We start from the raw sequence: 26,010 nt of genomic DNA on the forward strand, positions 1-26,010 counted from the left end.
GCCTTTGAAACTAATTGGTTGCCCATTTTAATATTGGGACTGTTAACTATGCAGATGAAAACTTTTAAAAGGGAAGTTTCATAAAATATCACAAAATTTGATTTCATATCTTATTATTCAATAACATACAACCAAATCCCATATAGCATAATCTATAACACACTGTAAAGACAGATTTTACTTCAATCAGTTTTTATTTTTGATTGAATAACATAAAATAATAATAATCTTTAACTAAATATAAATCAAGAATATTTCATGGATCTCTGCTAAATGAATAGATACTTTCTGGTACAGCAAGGAAATCACACGTTTTATGTAATAGGAGAAGTGTATCTCCTGTAACACCTAATACTAACAATATTTGATATACACATCAAAGACTTATGTCATGAAGGTTTTTTTTCTTGGAATATACAAACTAACTGAAAATTTCTCTCAAAAGAGATTCAATAAACAATATTGAGACAATGAAATTAAATAACCATTTTATTTTAAGATTTGACAGTTTTTTTTTTTTTTAGTCATTTAGTAATATATTTAATTACAAGTTTTACTCTTTCATTATTGCTCTTTTTAAAATCATTTTACAAAATTATATTTACATCTAGAGGGTTCACATGGACATTATATGACATTCAGATTAATTGCATTTGACTGCTTGCATAAGGCTGTATCACTCAAGCTGGATTTGTATTTGTACACCTTTTGGCTGAGAATTCGTAACCCCAAATCTATCAAAATCTCTTTGATCAACTGAATTCAAATAAATACTTTAATGAATCCAGTGTTGCCAAATGGGCTTGTACAATTGGAGTGAATTCAGATATTTTTTGTGGCCAGAGCATCAGAACGTACAATTTAAAAAATTATCATTAACACCCATATGAACACCTGTCAAACCTTACTCCTTAATAAGATTTTTATACATCAATACAACAACTAATAGAAAAATTACAAAAAAATTATGCTCATTTTGTTACAATAGTCTACTGAAAATAACACAACACATTAGTAATAATTAGTGAAAATACAGGAAAGGGAGATAATTTCAAAAAATGTGTGAAAATATCAAAAAGTTGTAAGCATATTAATTGTATTAACAGTATAAATAGTGTCAATATAGAAAAAACTACATCAATTTACATTATAATACAGAATATAAAAAATCTAATTACATCATTAATTTTGAATAACTTGTGCACTGACAATATAACAATATCTAAGTTTTAATGTCGCGTTGGAAATGGTGAAAGTTAATATAATAAAAGGTGCTTTTATTAGAATGTTAGAATAATCATGATAATATATCAATCACTACAAGTGAAGACAAAATAAAATGAAAAAAATAATGAAAAAAATATATGAAATTGTGCTTTTCATTCGATCTTTATCCTTCTTGGCCATGTGTAGTGTAACTGGATACACAGTACAACATCTAGCCATGGAACTTATCTGACAATTCTTGTCACTTTAACATAAAACTTAAAGCCACAATTTTAATTCTCACCAAAACACGACCTTTCTGCCTCCTCACATCCTTCAGGAGAAAGGTAAAAATTGCATCAAGATTGACCATGTCAAAAAATGACCTTTTGACCAATTAACCTTTTAGAGAAAAGGTTTGTACCAATACCAAACGACTCTTTATACAGTGTTCAGACTGCTAGAGATTCATGTTCTATATTGGAGTTGAGATATGCTGAGTTCTCAACACCCTCTGTGATCTCCATTGCTTTAGAATCTGTTGAACTACATGTGGTAGAGGTAGAGCCAGCAGTCTCAATGTTTACTGTTTTAAAGGTACTGAGTGGAGTTGATACTATCTGTTCTGTATTCCACTGATATGGTCCTTTCATTTCCCGTCTAGCTTTCCTCTTTAATTTGCGCTCGTGCATCATCTGTTGTAAATGTTGAACCTTCTCTTTAAGAGATTCATCATCATTGGCATTTACAACTGGGCTTTCTACAAATACAAAATTCATACAATATAAGTAATGTCATATTTTTGATTCATATAAAGTAGTCATACATAAATAGCTACAATTCAGTTGTTGCTGTAGCATTTCTGTGCCTTTCTTCGGATTATAATCAAATCTTCTGATAACTCTATGTAACTTATGGTTGATTAAAAATGTAGACTATCAATAAACAGTGAGTTTAGTATTTGAATAAGAAGATGTAGTGTAGACTCACCATTGTTTGGAGTAGTTGACTTATATTCAGGTTTACGTGCACCTGGAGCTCGGATCTGAACATATGGATGAACCAATTGATATGCATTGACACCTAATAAATCATTTAATATATGTACAATAGTATTGACATCTTTCTTTGGTTTACCATTCTGATCTTGCAAAGTTGGATCAAGAGTTCCTGAAATAATCAGAAAATATACATTACAGCAACAATATACAGTGGAGCGCTGTTTAACCTGGAAAGTCCGACATCCACATGCTTTTAACTGGGAACAGAATATTCTTAATCATTGACAAAAGTTATGATCATCAATGGATACTGTTTCTTGCTTCATTAGGAAACGTCTGCACAATAACAGTACCTGATTGCAAATGAAATTAGGAAAATTTCAGTGAACACATACCTGAAAACGTTCCAGAAAACACTCCTTTTCCTAGATGATTCATACTATTTATAACAGCTCCAGAAGCAGCAAGATTGGTTGGCGTAGGTTGAACAGGTTGGGTAACCGGGGGTGTAACAGGAGGTGTAGCTGGAGGTGTAGGGTGAACAGGTGCTCGTGGTAGCTGGGTTTGTGGGGAAGAGGGGCGACTGCTAGGAGGTGTTAAGGGAGTAGAAAGGGGAATAGGAGAGGTGTGTACAGGACTTGATTGTTGTGATTTTGATTGTTCTTTCAGTTCACAATTCTGAAATAAATGAAATAAATTCATCAAAACTATGAATAATGAAGGAGTTCCATAGAGCTTGTATATTTGTTGAAAATGTACCAAAATAACCATCTGCTTGGGTTTGTTCAAAAAGACATTACAATTTGCAAAGGGATCATTGAGGCTGGTTCATTTTGATAATCTTCATATATGAACTAAATAAGCCAAGTACTAACGATACAAACTGTTGTACGAAACCATATGAAAGACATACCTTATTTTTATCATTATCTTTCGGTACTCTGGATAATTGGTGTAATTTTTGTGACAGGTTCCGACTAGCTTCGGCCAGCGAAGCTGAGGAAAGGGATGATGTTGATGGAAATAAATTATGACCAGATGTTGTTGGCGTTGTCATCGATTTGATAGTTTTCGACCTTCGACCTGCACATTGTGACGTCGATAATTGTAACTGAACAAACATCATGTGATCACCAACTCTCATGGCCAGTAATAGTGGTGCTCTACCAGTCAAAAAATCATTGATCTGAAATACATACATAAAATACATTATATAATATAGGTATCATTATTTTTGTAAGTATCTTTATTTTTGAATATATAAGTATCATTATTTTTGTATATACATCACACTATATAGTATCATTTTGTATATACATCCTATGATAGAAGTATCTTTTTGTATACACACCATACTATAAGTATCATTTTGTATATACATCAAATTATATAGGTATCATTTTGTATATACATCAAATTATATAGGTATCATTTTGTATTTACATCAAATATATAGGTATCATTTTGTATATACATCATATGATATAGGTATCATTTTGTATATACATCAAATTATATAGGTATCATTTTGTGTATACATCAAATATATAGGTATCATTTTGTGTATACATCAAATATATAGGTATCATTTTGTATATACATCATATGATATAGGTATCAATTTGTATATACATCAAATTATATAGGTATCATTTTGTATATACATCATATGATATAGGTATCAATTTGTATATGTATCTTATGAGACATTTTAATAAACCAAGTAGACATGGTATTCAGATGAGATTGAACCATCAAGTTGTGAACCATACAGTTTTCATTGATAATCCAAATATATTTACTAAGCTTACCTGTGATTCTGATAAGTTTTCTAAAGCCTGGATAACACTTGAATCTGTTCTTTGAAACTGTAACAAAAAAAACAGAAATGAAACTAAATGCACATCTCTTTCGCATGTTCAGCTTGAAAATCTCACGAGAATGACCTTCTTTTTCCAGATTAATAGTTCATGCACATTGTAATCCTAAAGTCATGCTTTCAACAGTTTCAAATCTACTAAATGCCCTAAATTTTAATAAGTACAATGTAGATTATTATTTCATTGACGAAAGTTTATACAGAATGGGAGGTTTCCTGGTCATAGACCTTTTTTAATGGTTATCTTCTTAATAGACGCTTATAAAAATTGACAGTTAATCTTTTTTTAATCCCCACTTTAACGAGATTGACATAGTGGAAAACGCAACAAAAAACACACTTTAACTAATGAACTTAACATATTCAAAATGAAAATATTCAACTATGTGTAGTTCCAAACTAAGTAAAGAGATGGATACCTCTGGCATGATTGTCAAGATTTTTTCAGGCACCGAATTTGATGTACCTTCATTTAATCATTTTTAATGGAAAAGTAGATTTTCTGAAACGTAATCTGTCTCAATGCTTTTAAGGAGATTCTTGTTTTTGTATGTGCAACAGAGAATTCTTGTGACTGGACCAAATCGAAATGGTGCAAATAGAAACTAAAAGTATCTCTCATACATATATAGGTTAAACTCTGTTGAAGCCTATCCAGAAAACATTTTGAGAACTGAACCATTGTCATATGTTGCTTTTAGAACTAACAAACCCGTTTTCATTGCATTACGGTTACAGGCCATTTTGGATTTTTTACTCCGAACTTTGAGCAATTAAAAGCATTGATATATTATTATGTCATATATAACAAAAAACATCCAAATTCCGAGAATAGAATTGAGAATATGTTTATGTTTAGTGTATTAACTAGTAGGTAGACGCTAATTACCAGACTTTATGAGTCATGTTTTAACAATAAACTGTAGAAACTAGATGTTAATTTTATTCCTACCCTCCTCCACAAATACTTTAGTTATTATATCTGATCAATCATGTCAGTCAAATGGAACATACTTTATATCAGACAGGGGGTGAATAACCTGTATAATAATTGTTATCAAGTAATAACGCTACACTTGTTTGAATATTGACACTTTGAATATCACTTTCAATAAACATTTTGGAACGATATATTGTTATTAATTTCATAATCAAAAACTACTTTGATCATAGTAATCAATTGAAGCCTAATTTACCTACTTTCAATGTGCCGTTTTGGATCCCCAGATATCATATGATTTAATAAGTCCTATGGACCAAACCACATTAAAAACAAAATACAGAATTGAAATAAAAGTTCAAGCTGCAAACTTCAAAGTGCAGTAGAAGTATATTAATTTGTGTGGTTGTTATTGGTTATATTAAAGTACATCTAATTGTTTGGCAGTATAAATGTTATAATATATTTATCAATGCATTTGCAAATCGAACCATAAATAAAAATGTTTAATATCTATCTATGTTAACAGCAGTTAGGTCTGTTTATTTGTGTATAATTTTGTTTATTCTAAAATAAAGTAAATATAAAATACATTTTACTGAAAATATAGGTTAATCCCTACCGTCATTCCACTTTCCATATTTGGTAATAATGTGATTTGGCTACAATCTGTGATATGGTTTTCATGTAAGGTACCATTTTTCAGAGTTCTGAAATTAGACAAAGATAATATTAAGATTAGAGGTACAAAGAGGACAATTCTAGAAATATATTCAAAAAGAGACAGCTAAGTTACAAATAGGAATAGTTCGGCACAGAGAGCTTAGTTTCTCTAAAACAAACTAAGGTAACAAAAAATCCAAAAGAGAAGCCATTTGAAAGAAAAAAAAACTTCATTTTGAGATTTCTTATATCTTTTTGTAGCAAAATTTCATGTGTACAAATTCAGTTTCAAATTTCATCCTACAGTTTTGCTCAAATTAAATGTTAAAGATGTAAATTTCATTTCGTATGTCAAGATTGACTATGATTTCTGATACTGTTCGAAATGAAAGGGGAGAAATATAAATGCTAATTCGCTTCAGGAATAAAGTTTGATACATTCACCTATTGTGAAATCTCTGAAAACCCTAATTATACTTGAAAAAAACTGTAGGCTGTGGGAAGGTTAGACAAATCGTTCACATGTTTTTTTTTCTTACAGGTCTCCTGTTTTGTCTATTGTTTTAACCAATTGAAAGCATGAACAAACAATATTTCACAACCACTTTCAACACATTTTCTTTTTCAAAGTCATTGAAATATAATCAGCCCCATTTTCTGGTATTTAAGTGGTAAGGTGGTTAACAGCCCTCAATATGCGACTTCATAGATAGTCTTCTGTGGTATTCCTATCTCTAGAGCTCCAGTAGAAAAAGATGTTGTGAGAAAGGAATGATGTTGCTTCAAGATACCCTATGTTTGGGTTGCCAAATTAATAAATTTGGTCTCTTTTGTTATGAGCAAAGCTCTTCGATATTTCATTGCATTATATTTCCAAGGTTAAGACCAGATCCTATGACAAGTGTTGTTATTTGAATCTTAATGAATTGTGAATTATGTGTTTTAACATTTAAAGGAGTATCTTCTATCTAATGTTATATGTCATGCAGCTAAAAAATATTTTGAATTCAAACTGATCAAATGATACTTAGTAATGATTAGCCAGGAGTATTTATTGTGCAATATAGAATTATGAAATGCAACACCAGTTTTTCATATTGTCCTTGATATGCCTGATTGCATTGTGTAATAATGATATAACCACTGTCTTAAAGTCCTTAGAGTTAAATTTCCAAAACTAAACTCAAAAATGTTTATCAAAGACAGTTGCCAAAGCCTTAGTAATGCAACTAAAGTTTTTGTACCCATGAAGTACTATGCAAAACTATGAAATAACAATGCACTTTACCAGAGTTACATTAAAAATTTGTCTCATACTTCTGCATCTTGTATCATGTCATTCACAGGAGACAACAAAAAAAGTTTTGAAATGCAAAGATCTATGTTAGTGAGCATGAAAGGAGAAACTCTGCGTGCCAAGGTTCAGAAATGGAGTTCTTTCAAACAAATTGTTTGTGATAAATTTTAACATTTATAGTTTCTGTTTATGCATGTAAAGTCATCACTTCAATCTGAATGATTTTCTTCTCACCTTGCTTCAGGAAAACCTATAAAACACAATTTTTCTACAAAATGATAGATGAGATGTAAATGACAATGATATTTGTTTTGTACAATTTAATGCACAATGGTATGTTGCAATAAGGTTATTTATTTATTCAGAACAATAAGGTACGACTCTCAAATTAGCTTCCATCATGTATTATAAGGATCTCTAATAAAAGTGGCACATAGCCACTGGAAGATTAAAAAAAAAAAAAGAATTACTACTTCACAAAACATGAATAATTTTCCAAAATCTAAGCAAAATTTGTGAATTTAGAATCAGGTTTTCTTAAAGGGACGATAAGAGAATTGTTATAGGCAATATTGTCACAATACACCATGTTTGATCAAGTTAACAAAGATAAGAGAAGTTTAATACCTGGATACAGATTATACCAGGTAGTTTACCTGATCTATTGCTCAATCAAATATTGTGAAATCTATACTGTAAATTTCAAGTGTATTGTCATCAGAGTCAATTATCACATTGCTTTTAGGTAAATTAACAATAATTTACATCCACTTTGTCTTCTATCAAACAATTTCAATAACCTATTGTCTATTATCAAGATCATTTTAAGCAATATATGATAACACACAACCTCAATTTGCTTTCTAAAAACTCATTGATTGCTGTCTGAAGTAGATGTTTTCTAATTGAAATTGTCAATCAGGGACAAATTTTGAACTTCTGTGTTTTGAGGCTAGAGTTTCTTCATGAAGAACAAAATTGAGAAATAGAAACTTTCAACATTAGTATGCCTTTTTAGTATTGAAAAGATTTAAATCTTTTTGGTTTTTTTTTTGCAATATTTACAGACAAAAATTAGTCATAATTGGTGTCTTAATGTAAATATTTACTTTAAACTTTGTATCTTTCAGACACTTTCCTCAAGATATAAAGGACAAAATTGAGCAATAGTATTTTATACTATTATATATATATATATACTATCTTTATATTTTTATTAGTTGACCTATTGCAAAAGTTTAATCGTTGGGGCAATATTAGTCATAAGTGGTAACTTGGATGTAAATATTTACATAAGGCTTTGTACCTTTCAACCAGAACATTCAACAAAAAACTTTAGAAGTAAAGGACAAAATTGAGCAATGAATAGATCTATGTGTCACTTGTGAAATATTGAGCAATACCTATTACAATGTTTATCTTTGTTCCAAACTAGTATGTATGTATCACTTATAAGAATTGAAATTCCGAAAATTAACATTTTTGAATAATTGTTCAATCCATGAAGAGTTTATTTATGCTACTGTCACATCATTAAGTATTGATTATATGCAACTTACTAACTGAATGTGTTGCAATGAATGACTCAATATATTTAACATTTTGAAATATCATGCAATGCTCTCATCAGAACATCTTCATTAGATCAAAATAAAAGTTAATTTTTTATTGTATAAAAAATACTGCCACTGCCAATTAGTATCAAACTTGTATGTAAGTGATTTTCTGTGATTCCTTGCTGAACATCAGGCATCAACTTACCAACGATGGGGTCTGCGATTTTTTTCTTGGTATAGGTCAAACTCAGTTTTGCCAGTCAAGGCTGCAGGGCTGAAGAGCTGATATTGGAAAAGTGTTAGTGTTTAGTGTTCTGATGGAAAAATATATCGAGGCCCTGTGTGCTATAGGTTGCATATTAATGTTTCTTTGACAGTTAGAAATTGACATTTATGAGTTGACCAAGTTTTTCTATTTACTGCATGTTGATGCCTGTCTTTATTAGCCTAATTTGGAGCAGAAAAAGTAGGACGAAAAACACCATGTCATTTCACAGTTTTATTTATTTATCACCAAGGTCTGATCTGAATTTTCAGTAACAGCTACAGACATCAATTTATTAACTTTATGACAAAATGAATTGTTTCTTACCGCCACCTACACCATTCTACCATCACAAACATGTTTTTATAATATACATTTTGGCTAGTTTAATTTAATTTGGTGTAGTTGATCTATAAGTTAGAAGTAAGTCAAGATAATGATGGTGATTATGGAAGATATAAACAGTTCAGTAATATATCTTGTATAATTAATATCATCAGTTTATATTCCAAATAGTTTCTTTCACTTTTCTTTATTTTAATATCTATTCATCAAAATTAATGCTAAACTTTTTTCTAGATTCGCATACTTACAGTATACTTAATTGGAGCTATATGCTCTATTTTTTTTTTGCCTTTGGAAAATGATAATTGACAAGATGTTGCACAACAATCAAACATGTTTCAAAATACTGTGTCAATGCCTGAGCTAGTCTAGATGTTGTGTCATGCGCAAACCAGTTCATGTTTACTTTTTTTGAAACTTCTGATGACTTCTCTTTGGAGGAGTCCCCTACTATACAACTTTCACTGCAGATTTTTGGATGGAATATTTGATTGAAATTATATTTCATCATATACATTTTTACATAACCTTGTGGATGTATTGAATATTAATTAAAATTTAGGAGTAAAATCTTTTCAATGATGTGTTTCCTTGGCTATCTTCAGTAAAAATCTTTAAGTTTTTGAGTGTACCACATCTCATAAATATGGTCACAAGAATATAGGAATCTAGAAATTCAGGATTTTCATTTACTTCATTTCAGTATTAACTTCAAGGACTTAAACAAAATCAAAATACCCAAGTGTAAAAATGACTAAGTTTTATAATAATTTAGAAAGATGGCAAAACCACGTCATAAACTTTAGAATATCAAATGGCCAGAAATAGACCCTAGAAAATATCATGATGGCGAAAATATACTGTTGAGATTGTTCTTGCTATGATTGAAATCCCTATGGAATAATGTATTTAAGTCATACAAAATGTTTGCACTCAGATGTTTTTAGTTAACTCTAAGATATATTTTTGGTATTGTAAATTATTAAAGACAGGTTACTAATTTTGTAGTTCTCGTAGAGATTTTAACTAGTCTGTTCTATGGTATCATGATTAAACTTTGTAATTTCTCTAAACATATGTAAACACAAACAGAACATATCATAGATGAAACAGATACCAAATCTTAATCTTGAAAAGTGATACTGGTAAATTATGTTAGGGTGACAAAGTTGGGATATATGTCTGTTGTTTATATACTTGAAACCATGTTAAACTACCTTAATATACTAGATATAAAATGAACTACCCTATGTTTATTTTGGGTTTATCAGGTGTTGTTCAATACATAAAACACCCACCTAATCTTATCATGTGGTTAATCATATGACTGGAGGTTACACCAGGTCACCTATATTTCTCATTTTTCTTATCAAACCATGCGAACAAATATTTAAACAAATAATGCAAGATCTTTTATAAAAATGAAATAAAGAGAAAATATTTCCCAATTGTCAGAAACTTAATATCAAGGATCAAGTTTTACATCAAAGTGAAGAAATTAGGTATGTTAAAGTTCAAATAAATTGTTGCATTCATATTAGAACAAGAAACCTTTTAAAGAAATCTCACTCAAAACATACCTTTTAAAAATGCAAAAAAAAAAAAATTCTTTTAATAAGGCCCAAATTTTAATTTTACATTTTAATCTTTTATCTGATTCTTTCATTTGCAAGTTTTTCAATCAAGAAAATATGCATCAAGTTTTTTGTACACAAATTCAACTAATTTCATCCCAGATAAACAAGGAAGATATATTGTCGTAAAGTCCTATATATTCAATTATTCAGGATACAGACTAAACATGTATAATATCTCTACCTACACATAACATATAGTACTAATAAACTCTACATGACGTAGAGAAAATCGTCAATTTGTTAAATCCTTAGAATTATTAATATACAAACAAACGCCTACACAGTATATTGATCAAGGTTAAGTTATTGACCTTGCTCTGACCACTCACTCATCTTTATACTGATTATTACTAAGATTGATTAGCAACAATACTATAGAGACCTGGTACCTGGACTGTTATAAAACATTAAGTCGTTAATAAACTAGGAACGATGTCTGGTGCAGTAGACAATGCAGGATAATGGATACAGGATAATCGATACAAGATAATGGATATTGAAGAAAATACACACACAAGGTACTATTTTCTACTGTATCAATGATCCTGAACCACATCGAACACCATACCTTGTCTATTCTCACCATAATAATTTAACCTGCACTCCATTAGGATCATTGTGATCATGTAAACTTAATCTACAAAAATGTAGTGATATAGGCAGTGCTTCCTTATAAATGATAACAGATTAGGAAATTTGGAATAAGTTATAAAGCAATGAACACGAATTCCAGAATAATAAATAATAAAACCCTTGGAAATAACACAAAAGAAAACATCAAATTTGTACATAAAGACTTATAATAAAGTTCTTATTACACAGATGAACTGTAAAAATTGCAAATAATGATTATAGCTATTGTACCGGCCCATAAGTTCAGACTTCATTGATTTTTAGCCATTAACATCCCACGGCTCCAAGAGATCTATGACTCAAAGACATAAAATTTCTTAACATTGTATAGTGGTTGTTTACATGTGTTACCACTAGGGTTTGTTTGTGTTTGTGTTTGTTAGATACCACTGTAGACTAATGGCTCAAACTTGTAGAGAGAAACATCCAAATTATTAATAATTAAGGTAAAACATGCAAGAGGTTAATTCAGACAGAGTGGGTGTTTCGTGCTTTAATAATACCCAAGTTTTTTAACACTTTGCATAATATAATAAACAACTCAAGGACAAAGTTTCATCAGTTGGCTTGTAGCAGACGTAAACTTAACAAAGTTTAAGTTAAATTCTTCTCAGATATTCTGACAATGATAGAGTTGACGTAAAATTAAAATCCAAAACAAGGAGTTCAAAGACTCCAGTTGCGATCTGACATTTCTTCAGAACAATTCAAGATCTCTGTGCCATATAATTTGATTTGAATCCAGACCATCAATAAGGATCAATTGAACATACACAGAATGAATCTCTAACCTAATTCTGTATTGGGTTTTTCATAATGGCTCCATTCTGCCATGAACCAGAGAAACCAAATTTATTGACTCCAATCTCTTAGAAAAGGTCAAATGTCTAGTTGCTTATTGATCCTCAAATAAAAACTCATACAATTTCAACATGTCTTCAGTAGAAATTAAGGGGAGGGGTATTGAAATTGTGATTTAGGGTATCAATTATATATCTGACCTTTAGGATATTTTTCATTAGGTTTCTATATGGCTTAAAATCAATTTCCATCAAGCTGTTTTTCCTTTGTTCCTGTCAGTAATCGGTTATTAAAGAGAGGCACCGCGGACATCAATCTTACACTCTGATTACAATGCAACTTGCTTGATATGATGCAGAACAAACTTTGTGGTAAAAAAATGAATAATATTTAAGGTAATATGATTTGTGGCACAGTTTATCAGAACTTGTTTTGTGACTTTCTGTAATATCTAAGGTCTTTGGGAATTATTTGTGGAACGCAAGAAAAATCCTGCTCAAATCTGTCATAAAAAGTCCTGCCCAAATCTCTCATGAAAAGTCCTGCTCAAATCTCTCATGAAAAGTCCTGCTCAAATCTCTCATGAAAAGTCCTGCTCAAATCTGCCATGAAAAGTCCTGCTCAAATCTGCCATGAAAAGTCCTGCTCAAATCTGTCATGAAAAATTCTGCTCAAATCTCTCATGAAAAGTCCTGCTCAAATCTGCCATGAAAAGTCCTGCTCAAATCTCTCATGAAAAGTCCTGCTCAAATCTGCCATGAAAAGTCCTGCTCAAATCTGTCATGAAAAATCCTGCTCAAATCTCTCATGAAAAGTCCTGCTCAAATCTGCCATGAAAAGTCCTGCTCAAATCTGTCATGAAAAGTCCTGCTCAAATCTCTCATGAAAAGTCCTGCTCAAATCTGTCATGAAAAATCCTGCTCAAATCTGTCATGAAAAATCCTGTTATAAATAAAATATTCTTTGAAAATAATATATAGACTCATGTAGATTAGTAAAGCCCAAATCCAATCTTGACATTTTTAACTACATTCAGACATGACTAGCTAATACATTCTTACATCAACATTCCTGTTCGTGAAACTTTGTTTAGAAGTAACACAAATGGGTCAGCTAAGAAAGACAGAAGACAAACAACATACCAACTACAGAACCTTGTTACTGTCAAACATAGATCAACTTACAGCGATCAATAATTCAATTAAAGAAAGGTCGACAACTTTTAATTAATGAATTCAAGTCAATTTTCTATCGAGTTTGAATCAAGACAAACTGATATCTTACAATTTCTGGCCATAAAAGATTGGCGTAGGTTGATGTTGCCTTTATATTTATCAAACTTCAGATATTTTCTTTCAAACTTCTCATTAACATTGATTTCTTAACTAAACAATCAAAAAATGTCTGAAGAAAACTATTTTTTAAGTAAATTTCTAAAATCTAAAAAGCTTTTAATAAATATAGAATGCAAATATCTGTAGATGGTATGTAGAAAAATATTGCGAAAAAACATCAAGAATGGAAGTTGCAAAAGAAAATCTGATTGCTTAACTGAACTTTCAAAATATACTTTGAATCATACCAAAGCATTCAAGGTCTTTTTTATTATTGTGACTTATATTCCATGCCAATTACCTTTGAACATTTTTCAGCAGGCGATAACATGCAATACTCTATCTATCATAACGTAAGTTCGGCCAATGACTTCAAACTTAGAAGCAGATATCAAATAGATATCAAATTCTGAAATTTCATACTCTTATTATTGCTTATCAGATAAGGGTATTCCATTAATATATGGGTAATAAAATTTGATGTTGTCCTCCCACGCATTATGTCAAGGTCAATATAGTGGAATATCTATTGTTTACATCTGCGGTTACCAAGGATATGAATACAGGGAATTACAAGCTTTTACACTGGTCCATTACTACACGGCTTGGCATCACGCCAACTCTCATTCATTAAACATCCACCTTTTTGCATTATAGGCTACAACTTTTCATTCATTCATTGATTTTCTCCAACATCTTCATCTCAAGTAAACTTTGTATCGTATTGCTATCCTGGATTCCCATCTGGATCAAGACAAATTTCCAAAAGACATTGCACAGAAATCAAGCGCACGCAACATTGATTTTGAATAAAACAAATTTATCAAATTTGCTTTGAAATACAGCAACAACTCATAGAATTCAGGAATTGTGTTTGATTTTGTACACATGAGTATAAAATTCCTACTCGGGGCTCAGAATGATGTTGCCACAAAAAAAACTTGCTCTCATACTGCCAGTGGATAGAAATTTTTATCTTTTTTATTTTTTCAATTTATATGGATGTATTACGTCACGTTGGGAAATAAAGCTTGTTTTTATAAACAAGTTTTTATTGTAATAATAAATCATTTATAATGTTATATAATATAAACAATCGATCTAGTATCAAACCAAACCAAACCTGGCAAATTTTACAATTCTACTACAACTTTTTCCAGTTACGTAGCTGGGCTCTTAGAATAAAACTACAAAACTTCATAATAAACAACTCTTTTGAACTGAGAACCTCCAAAAGTCACTAGCTAATTAAACACATTCATAATTATAATAACTGATAAATAAACCATTCCATAATTGATAGAAAGCCTTGTATAAGAATATAAACAATCGGGTTCCTGCAAATCTGATACAGACTATAACATATCAATACTTGATTGAATATAAAGTACAACCATTGACGTCATTGCCTCATTTCAGCGGATGTAATTTCTTCATAGTTCTTATGGCCTGACCTGTTTCTGACACTTTCTAAGCCTTCACATTATTCCACGAGGGAAAACCAACTCAATTTAAAAAATTCGGTCGAGAATACAATGACCTTGTGAATCTTGCAAAAGTTTTTCCATTGTTACAATATTGATTACATGGGACACTTGATTTTACTCAAGCTCAGTCATGCAGTTTATGAAATTAAGAGATACACAAAAAGTTTGTTTAACTATGATTGTCGTGAGATTAAAAGGTTGATAATTTGTTGGTACCTTTGTACCCGTTAAAAATGTTATCAGAAGTTAATGTGAACTTGACAACTGTGACTTCCATATACTGCGTCATACCTATATCTTTTACTATTGACTTGATAATATTTTCAAATAAGCAGATGTGAACGAGATACAATCAATAAAAATATATTGATTGATGTACAAATAAATAGAGGCGCATAAACCAATTTTTGAATGCAAACATCTGTTGTTAAATTGCATACTTTTGCCCAAAAGGTTTTAATGATAACATATTTATGTTATAAATGCCCAAGAGATGTGCATCAGACCACAAATATCTCAAAAAGGAGATATTGATTGGAAAAATAAGATGGATAGTATACAATATATCATTTAAACAAGTTTCAAACCACAAATCAACACCCTCCTATCTCTAGATTGTGGGGGTGTAAATTGTAAGAAGCTAGAAGTTTAAGTAATATATCAATATAAGTTATTGAGAGAGCAATCTGTGATTGTATGTGCCTGGTTATATCAGTAAACTCTTCCACCTAATCAATGATAGAAGTAGAGAGATCAATATCTTTCAAATATACAGCTTAAAGGCAAAACAATACATTTAACAGTAAATCAATAACTCAGCTGATCTACACTGCCTTATAAGGTAATACGATTGCATTGTCGACTGATTGTTTACATTTTACAATGACACTGATGAGAAGTAGGTCACTAGGCAAGTCTGAATGAAAACCTGCAAAAACACAACCATTGTGTAAAGAGGATGTCCTTAAATAGCCTTTGTCATTGACAAGATTTTTAGAGGACGTATCAACTACGGACTGTCAGTCCACGATATTTCTTTGTGTTCTTTCTGAATTAATATTCAGTGCTTGACTACGAGATGTCAGAAGTAGCGTTCTTACAAAAAATAACTGTCCTCTTATTTGTAATAGGTCCTATGGTGTTCTTCAGTATCATTTTAGTCATTTCTAAATATGGATAGCGAATAATAATAGTAATATCCTATTTGCACATTAAAAAGAAATCCTTGAAAATATTTGTGGTCAATCTCTACCCGTTTTTGGGGGAGTTTCTTCTACCACACCATAAATGGTAATAATTTATCAAAATATTTTTGGGATTGTTGTTTGGTTGAAGTATGCAATATAGGCATATAATAATAATATATAAATCCCTATTATCCAGTGGTTAAAATCTGTTGTAATGTGTTCATATGAACATCCCTATTATCCAGTGGTTAAAATCTGTCCTAATTCTGATCTTTTTTTACCTTTTGCCCTCGTATGTTAATATTCAGTCTCCGAAAAAATCTTTTGATTTACAAAAACTGATCATGTAATAAATTTGCGATACAAGGACCTAGTTTCTGATCTTTTTTTTTTAATTTTGCCCCAGTAAGTTAGTCCTATCTATGTTTGGTAAGTTTTTTTTCTTATTTTATACATTGATGATGGTATGAATGCTGTCCTTTAATAATGTAGATCAAGACCTATCCATTCTCTAATTCTTAACCTCACCTAAAAACTATTTCAACTATTTTCAAGTTTGAGTTGTCATTTCATCTCATTCATGGTTTTTGTTACTATGTCATGGTTTTAGTTTCCTGAATAAACTTGATATTTGTATAAATAATGTAAGAAAAGAAGGGAAACTGGCTTTCAAATACTTTTCACTTTCCTTGAACAAATTTAACCTTTTATAAAACATTGATGTTCAAAAAATGAGAAAATGTGCATATTGCCCCAGGCCCCATTGTAATATATATGTATATACATATATGGAAAACGTTGCCTTAAATATTAAGATAAGATAAAATAAGAAGGGCATATCTTTAATAAAAATATGCATAATAATTCTATTCGTGAATAAAAATTCTGAAAGAACCCATAAACTAGAGTTTTATGACCCACTGCCTTAGTTTCTTTGTTAAAAATTTCCTTCACAACAGGATCATTTCTAGCCAAAAGGCTTCACATTAGAAATTTAAATCAAGCCTTCACAAAACGTCTTTAACAACAGCATGTAAAAAAATATCAGCCTATTTAAAGGGACAGATTCACCATCCGTTTGGTCAATCGTACCTTTGTCATTAGCTAATCAGTAAGATTGTTCACAGCTCACCGTCGTAATTTGAGCCTTCAAATCTTTGTGTGTCCAGAATTATCTGTGTTAAAAGTAAAAAAGATGATTTGTCTGTTCTTGAGACTCTGCCATATAAAGAAATAGAAAGAGAAATTCCTAGTTGAGTTATTTTGAAGGAATTCGTACATTTCTAGTACTTCTAAGACTATTTACATATATTCAAGACCAAAATAACCCCCTGAAATGGCAAACCTGTCCCTTTAAATGTAGAGGTTTTATATCTGAATAAACATACCATATATGGATAGACATAGTTTCTTGTCTTTGACATGCTAATACTTGTCATATTAATAAGTAGTAAAGGTAACCAACAAGACAAAAACAACAATAAACATCAACAGTGACTATAACCATGTACATATACAGATTATCCTAAAGATTAAAACTGAAATTAAATAGCTTTCAACTTTATATGAACTATTTCCTTCTTAACCCAAACTTCCCTATCATGTCCTGAACATAAGACACACCCAACATAGAAACATAACTTTAAATCTACAATTCACTATGACAACTTGATGTTCATCTTCACAATGTCAAGCTATTACATTGGATGTATTGCTTGTATTCTATGCCCTGAACAGAAAGGCTGTAAACATTATGGCTTTCTGTTGAGTGGCTGTATTCACTAGCTTACCATCCAATCAAATTCTGTGATACAAGAAAGGTGACTATTGCAGTTATAGAAGAAGTACAAATATTGTAATGGCTTGACATGGTGAAGATGCTTAATGTGTTGCTGGGGAAGAAGATCAAGGTATAGGCACAATTGCACATGCAAAATAACGAAATTCAAATAGGAAAACAACTTAAACTAGGGAACCATGAATATATGTTTTATGCATAGGGTTGTAGAATTTGAACAAGTTTAAAAAAGAAGCCAATCTTTGAAATTTCAGAAAAGAGAGTACCTTTAACATTCGTTTCACTTGAATCAAGAAAGGGTGGCGTTCTTAACCCATTGAAAAATCTTAATTGAATCAAGGGTGGATCCAATTTTTTTGACATGTCTTATCATATATAATTTATGTTAAACCCACTGTCATGAATCTATTTTTTGACTAAATCATGACCCTCTTCGAAGATTATTACAAAGATATTATATTCATGGCTTTTTGATAGTGTTAAAGTGACTGACTTGTCCTATGTTGCCCTACATACAAGAATTAGGATTAAACTAAACAAATAAAAAAAATTGAGCCATTTTTTCAAAATAATTTCCTTTGCATTGTGTGAGTTTCATCTATATTTTAAAATATGAATAAGCCAGAAGGGAGGGTGAAGGAATCCATTAATGTTTTATTAATCGAGAACTGGAGGTACTTAATTTACACATCATGTTTATTTAAGCAATAAATCTTGTATGAATTTTAAAAAGCTCCACCTTGCTATCTATGGAATCAACAATGATATATGAACCATCCATAGTATGAAGTCTATATTGGGTGTGGTATATCAGTTATCTAATGTCAATACTAAAGGGGTATTACCCAAAAATGTCCTCATATTCAAGAGCAATTTAGTGTGAATTCTACCCTAATTATGATAATTACCTTTCATATTCGAGTTTAAATTCGCTGTTGAAATTGATACCGAATATTCTCTTACATCATCAATATGCATTTTTTTACAACACAAAGTTTTTACAGCCTATTTCAACAAACCCTCCTTCACATTTTTCTCTCAGATGAAATATTATCAAGTCAGTAAGTGCATTGTTACCTATCCTAATCAAAATAATTACATCTTTTCTTCCTTGAAATAAATTTAGGCCTACACTTGTCAAAAACAATTGATTATCTTTTCAAGTTTTTTTTTTCTTAGAGTACACTGAATATATAAATGATTGAGTTTGTATGTCTGCTATGAGGAAACCCTAATTTAATTTGTTAAAAATGGACAAGACCCACGCAGTAGCTAAACATAAATAATATCACTTCCTGGTAATAACTGCAAGTCTGACATATATAAATTTATACAAACATTTTAAACTAAAGATAGCTTTATCTCTGTATTTCAGGGTTTCATCTGTGAACTTTATGTATTTTCAGAAGACCTTCCCAAATTGACAAATCACAGACAGATAAATGATCAGCATTACCAGGTTACAGGTAACAATTATATTTAAAAAAAATATCAGGACTAACAGGACCAGAGATTGTCCAACGATTCCAACAGGTTTGGCAGACTGATACAAACAGTAAGCTTCAAAGAATTTACATTGCTTTCCATTCATAAACCAGTACCTATATGTCCAGATTACAATTTTCATTTGGCCAATGTTTATCAAAATTGTTGCAGGGAAGAATTCCTTACATTTTTAAAAAAAATTGAGACTCTTTGGTAAAAGGCTTTCATCAAATTGATCTTATAAAGGCTAATTGTTTGCTTTTTCTACAATAAAAGATCAATTGATAATGAGAGGAAATAGTTAATCATTTTGATTAAAAAGAATATTTAGAACAATTAACTCCTCATAAAATGATTATATATAATATTATTAGTGGAGGACATAGTTTTGGTAATTACCAAGTAAATATTGTATATTAAAAATTTATCATACTGTTAAAAAGAGCACAATGATGATTGACTGTGAAATGAATGGGGTCTTACTCTTCAACGTGTGACACTCTTCAATTTACTATCTTTTTCTATTGTTCATTGTGTATTGTTCATTGTTTCTAATTCATTTCACAATCCCTCTTTCAAATTTCTGGCAATAAAACATCTAATTATACCTAATTTAGGACTATAAATTACAAAAAAGTTATTTTTAGGAGAACAACTGATAATCAGTTCAGTGTTACAAAATAAATTGCTAGAAATAGTTTCTCTTATTGTCTCTTCTTCAAATTGTCCAATTTAGATTCCTTTTTCAGCTATGTGAAATGTTCGCTATACTTATCTGCACTAAAGAAAGACGCACGATTTCTATAATGAGAAAACAGGATATTTTTAACGTTTTTAGGAAGATATATTAACTTTACAGTTTAATAATGAATGGTGAACATTTCGTATCAATTTCATACTGTATATAATAGTTACTCATCATTTATTGAAAATGTGGAGTGTTTTTCACACTTGATTAATAAATGTAGAAATTTAAATCTATCCTATCTTCTAATTATCATTTCAATGCAACAATTTTAATTGCTTTTGATTTGCAAAATGAACTCCTTGAAAAGGTTTGACGAAATACCAGATCCTCTTTGTGATCTTGACAGCAAATCTTTATTTACTGCTTCAGTGAACATATAAATGACAGAACTGTGTCTTATAGATAACTGTTTTAACAGGGCAATAAATTTTCTCCAATATATAAATTGTAAATATGAACTAAATAAGAAGAAGAAGAATGCAAACAAATATCTTGCCAGTGAATTTTTATCCAACTTAACGTGCCCTTGAAACGGTTATTCTGTAAATAGTGCCTCCACCTACATACTCCCAATTTAACCTGGCACCACAAAGTTTGGCACCATGTCAAATCTTCATCCTAAATAAAACCAAGTAATGTAAGCAATTTATGTTTATTACTGCCTTTCCAAAATTCAATCAGCATGTACTTTACTTTCAAATCTAATTTCTAAGCAAATATGATACAGATAAATAAAATATCAGATACAGTGAAGATCAGGTGATTAACAGGCAGACCATGGTGAGAATTCTGCATAGTAATTATAATAATCAAATGTGTTGCAATTTAGTCATTTGTTAATCTTTAATAGCATAATCGTAAACCCTTAAAATATTGGAGTTTAAAGTCAATACAAAATGTAAATCATTGTATAAAGTATATAAGGCTTCTGTATAAGGCTTGTGTTATATAAAGATAAATTTTGGTGTAGGTGTGAACTACTTAACAGTCCTAATTTTAAAGTTCATGAGGTCAATATCTGACACACTTCCTAAATTTAATGCGAACCATTCAAATACTTGATGGTATTTTTTTGGCAATTGTAACTCAGACAGAAGTCCATAGTTCTGGTTGTAATCATAGTAAATTTTGTGAAAAAATAAATTGCTGAACTAAAGAATATTGTTTTAGCATTTTAAAAGTCTACAAAACTACTGACAGTCAGCCACATTTTCACTCCAATCAGACAAAATTGGCAAATACAAATTCCATATCCCTGATGAAGCTACCAGTATTGAATTAGCAAGTTGTAGCTATTTTCAGGCCAAATCAATATTCATTTTACCCTAGGATCTATGGCCTACAAGACCCAATATAATGTGTGTATGATTTTTAATTAATGAATAATTCACCCCCTTCCCAAAACAATCCCACCATCTACAAGCAATATGACAAGTTTGATATATATGATTCAATATACCTCATTTCACTATTTATAGGGTTCAATTCACTTTAAAGCAATGTCTAGTCAAGTCAGTCATTGACGTCATACTATATACCCTATACAAATAAAGAAAACACATAAAACCTATTTAAATATACACTTATTATTAAATATATATACACTGCTATATCACTTAATGTATTATCATGATCTTTATATTCTTTTCACTTTCAAATTTGGGAGTTTAATCTAATAGTTTCAAAAGAGGAACTATAAGGATCAACACCCAAAATTTGACACACCTAACATGTTCATTGAATTGCCTACCTAGAATACAACCCCCATCTAGTAGTAAAATACAGTCAGCCTTTTGATATAGAAAGAAAAAGTAATGATTTATTCAGTATGGCTATGCCTACAGGTCTCTGTAATGAGTAATAGTAAACACATATAAACAGATGATCAATGTAATGAAACAGTGCTAATCACTTTAGTCATAACATGTGGCAATAACATTTACTAACTTTATTACTAATACTTATACTCAAACTGATATAAACCCACTTTCAGCATGTTACCCTATGTCTCATATATTAATTACCCACATAGTAATTAACAATTACACACATAAAGTTCTTTAAGTCAAAATGCCAAATATGTGAATCAGCTATTCAGCGCCAATTTTATGGTACCATAGATGTATCATCATTCATATCTTTTAAGTTGCAGGCAATGTATTATCCTAATCCTTTAATCCCAATGCTTGGTGCAATATATCAGGAGTTCAGATTATTGCAGGAGTTCATGACCAAGTATATGCAAGATATTGCAGTTGTTTATATTCAAGCTATGATTATGTTTATCAAAGTTTAATGACCAGACAATGACTTATATAAAATATGAGTTAACTATGTAAATGGGCCCACAGGAATTAATATCAACATTTCTAAATATCCCGAGCACCAGCCTACTACCAGTCTATACGGAATGAGTCAGAGTTTAAAATCGGTCAATTGATTTGTCCTATTGATTACTCTATGGATTCTCAATTTATTCAGATCTTTCACCCTTCTAAATTACATTTTCTTTGTCTTCCCAACTCGCCTAAACTCATTAACGTCGCTCTTCCAAGGCGCAACATCAGGCTAGCCCAAGCCACACGTCAAGGAAAGCACGCGCATAATACGTCGTCTGCTATTCAGCTGATAAAGGAATGACAAGCTTGCCGTTGACACTGAACTTGAAACATAATGCGCTAAAACTTTAAAGTTATTTCACCGAATTTTAAACACATTTGTCAATGGATTAAAACAGGTGCAAATAATCTGTTGAAATTACTTAAGATCAAAGGGGCGGTTATTCAGATTTTGCATGCGAATGTAAGAGTTTGAGAGGTCAATAGTGCAAACCGCAACATACACCCCGTTACAGATAAAACTTCAGACTCAACTTTCACTCATTGTTAAAAATATAAATTTACTCACCGATCTTTGTGCAATAAAGTTATTTTTTCTGGAGCAATTTTCAGCTTCCGCGCTATCATCCATTTCAATCCTTGAATCGTTTCCAATCCGGATGATCGTAATTCGATTTGTCCGCCTGTAGTCGGACACACAGTCACTCTAATTCTGTCCGAAACCGAAGTTCCTCGACTTTGGAAATTAAGTCTATCAATGGTTATTTTCTCTTCTGACATTTTAAAATTTAAAAAGTACAAAGGTTAACTTTTGACTTATTTGGTTAAAAGTTTGGCGATGTTTGAGGCTATCACAGTAGGTCCAAGATAGTGACGACCTCCCCCACCCTGGCTTATATCAACAGTGGCGTCAGTACGCGAACTTGTGGCTGGCAAAGACCATCTTCGATATGAACCACATATCAACCAATCAAATAGCTGTATTTGGGCGAATCCATTCACTGAGTAGGCTGTATAGTATATAAATCACTATTATATATATAACAACTTGTACAAAACTTATTAGGGGAGGGTATTCAAAATACTGAATCTGCGCAGTGTCATTTCAATGGAATGAGGGTTAGGTAATATTAGGGCTATTTGGTGTAATAAAAAAAGAGAGAATTAAATACGGATTTCACATAAAATAGACTGGCGATCGCTGGTATTGAATCTGTTCCAAACTATCGATAGTGTATTGGTCTGAATGAGTTTTACTATTGACCAATTCCGAGGTTTATAACTAGTTATCGAGCATTTTATTGAACACAATTCATTGACCATTCAATCAGATAAAATATCGACTATGTCAGCTATCGATTGCCTTGTAAGAAGTAGTTTTCAACATTACATAAACAATGTGTGTGTACAGGACATTTGTGTGACAAATAAAAACCAGAAGGAGGGAGGGGAGGGGGGGGGGTGGATCTGTTGAAATTGACAGGTATTTTGCACTTCCATTTAAATAGCCCAATGAAAACTGTTTGGTATAATAGATATATTTGATCTCAACATCGAGTCCCCAACTTTTTCTGAGCGGATGGAAAACCGTTATAATTGCCGTTATATCCATAAAGTATGATTTACAATGTGGGTACATCGCTTGAATAGAAATACAACTGTCATGTAACAGCTGAAGTTGTTAAAACAACCTGGTACCCCGAGTTTTATTACAATGTGGGAGAATACCCAATGCCTCTGGCCATGACAAGCCACGCTCAAAGAAAATAACGCTAACCGAATGTAGCGTCATATCAGCATTGTTAAGTGACTGGGCTACTTGAAGCTGAAAGCTCATGCAAATGACCAGTCGAAAGCTGTGCTTCTTGGATGGGCGAACAATTACATGTTCAATAACCATCTAACGGTCAAGGCTTTGGCCCTTATTATCATTCTCAAATGTGATTTATGATCTAATTTTATCTTATATACAGCAGTAATTTTCTTGCAATGTAGCAGATTGCTATGTACAGCCGATCCCGATTTAGTCCTTTAAGATCGCATTGCGTAAAACAAGTAACAGCAAGCTTTTTATGTTGTTTTAATATTTCTAGTCCTTGACATATATATTCTTTATCAGCCTGTTTTCTATCAAGGATACAAAATTTGAAAATACACGTACACTTTGACATACAAAATGGAACGCAGTTTACATGCGGAAATAGATGGACCGGGAGCAGCTGGAGAACTGCCGGAAGTAAAATGCTACCAGAAAACTTGCAAAGTTTCGCAATATACACTGACTTTACATTACCCTAAGGACCATAGCCTATTTACGGTGACCGAAATTTCAAATTGCAAAATGAAAGTTTCTTGCTGACGGGGATTGGTGACCAAGGACAATTTTTAACCTTTAGTGAAAGGTTGCATATTTGCAAGCCGAAGGCTTAATTGTACGGTTAATCGGTTAATCCGTTTATCACATTTTTATAAACCTTCAACCAATTTATATAATGTACAGGTCTATGATTTTCAATTCAGTATACCGGCAACTGTAAGATTGTTGCGGAAATTGTGATATGGAGTTATGAAATGACAATTAAGCCCATGCAGAAAGCGATGTAGCCGAATGGAACAATGCTTTTTAGTGACTTGGCATTTTTCTGTTATCCTGTATATCATATCTGATGCCTAATGTACGTGGCACGCACGCCACCAAATAGTTGTATGTGAAAATACTATTTTATCCTTCTTTAATGCATTTCGTGAAATTTCATAATTGGACACGATATCAATATTACGACACATATTTATAAAAGGGTTCCATTTACATGTTACTCGCATGCCCATAGAGATATACATGTAGATATGGTTATTTCAGCACCATTCTTACACTGTGTTAATATTTATGAATGAAGCTATTGCCTTTGTTCAGATTTCTTCCACAGAATGTCATATCGACCCATTACGTTATTTCATTCATTAAAAAGGCTTCGTATCGATCTATCATTAGAGATGTTTTCTTTCAATAAACAAAGTAAGAACTGCCTTATCTTTTCCAAGACTTATGTTTACTCCAGACTAATTCCACAGTTTTGCAGAAGCGCAGAAACATGCCATATTTTCTGTATCTACCTAATATTGCATTACCTTTATAAGAGGACGAAAATCCCGGCAAATAACCTATCGGTTAGTGACTTGCAATCAGATCAGATTTAAGTGCTATATTAATAGCTACCATGATTTTAAATTATTCGGTTAGTTTCAGAAAAACTGGAAGGAATCATGTGATGGCAGATAAATGATATTCCTAAAATACCGAATTAAAATGAAAGTCAAGATGTGCTAACCATTTGAATGCACTAGTATGCAAACTCATTAGTGCAACTAAAAATGTTGAAAAATATATATTAATAAAAGTAAATACTAT

General features: G+C 31.3%; 1 protein-coding gene across 1 annotated transcript; it reads right to left on the minus strand.

Moving 5' to 3' along the window:
* Positions 1-99: 99 nt before the first annotated feature.
* LOTGIDRAFT_233061 (hypothetical protein) lies at positions 100-23,381 on the minus strand (the record flags this gene model as incomplete). The annotated part of the gene is made up of 7 exons (XM_009058507.1): positions 100-1,966; positions 2,197-2,376; positions 2,603-2,885; positions 3,121-3,393; positions 4,019-4,075; positions 5,649-5,736; positions 23,170-23,381. The coding sequence occupies 7 exons, from the start codon at positions 23,379-23,381 to the stop codon at positions 1,659-1,661; spliced, it is 1,401 nt and encodes a 466-aa protein (XP_009056755.1). The 3' UTR covers positions 100-1,658.
* Between the last annotated feature and the right edge of the window lie 2,629 nt (positions 23,382-26,010).

This window comes from Lottia gigantea, assembly GCF_000327385.1.
Source record: "Lottia gigantea unplaced genomic scaffold LOTGIsca_34, whole genome shotgun sequence".
Taxonomy (NCBI): Eukaryota; Metazoa; Mollusca; class Gastropoda; family Lottiidae; genus Lottia; species Lottia gigantea.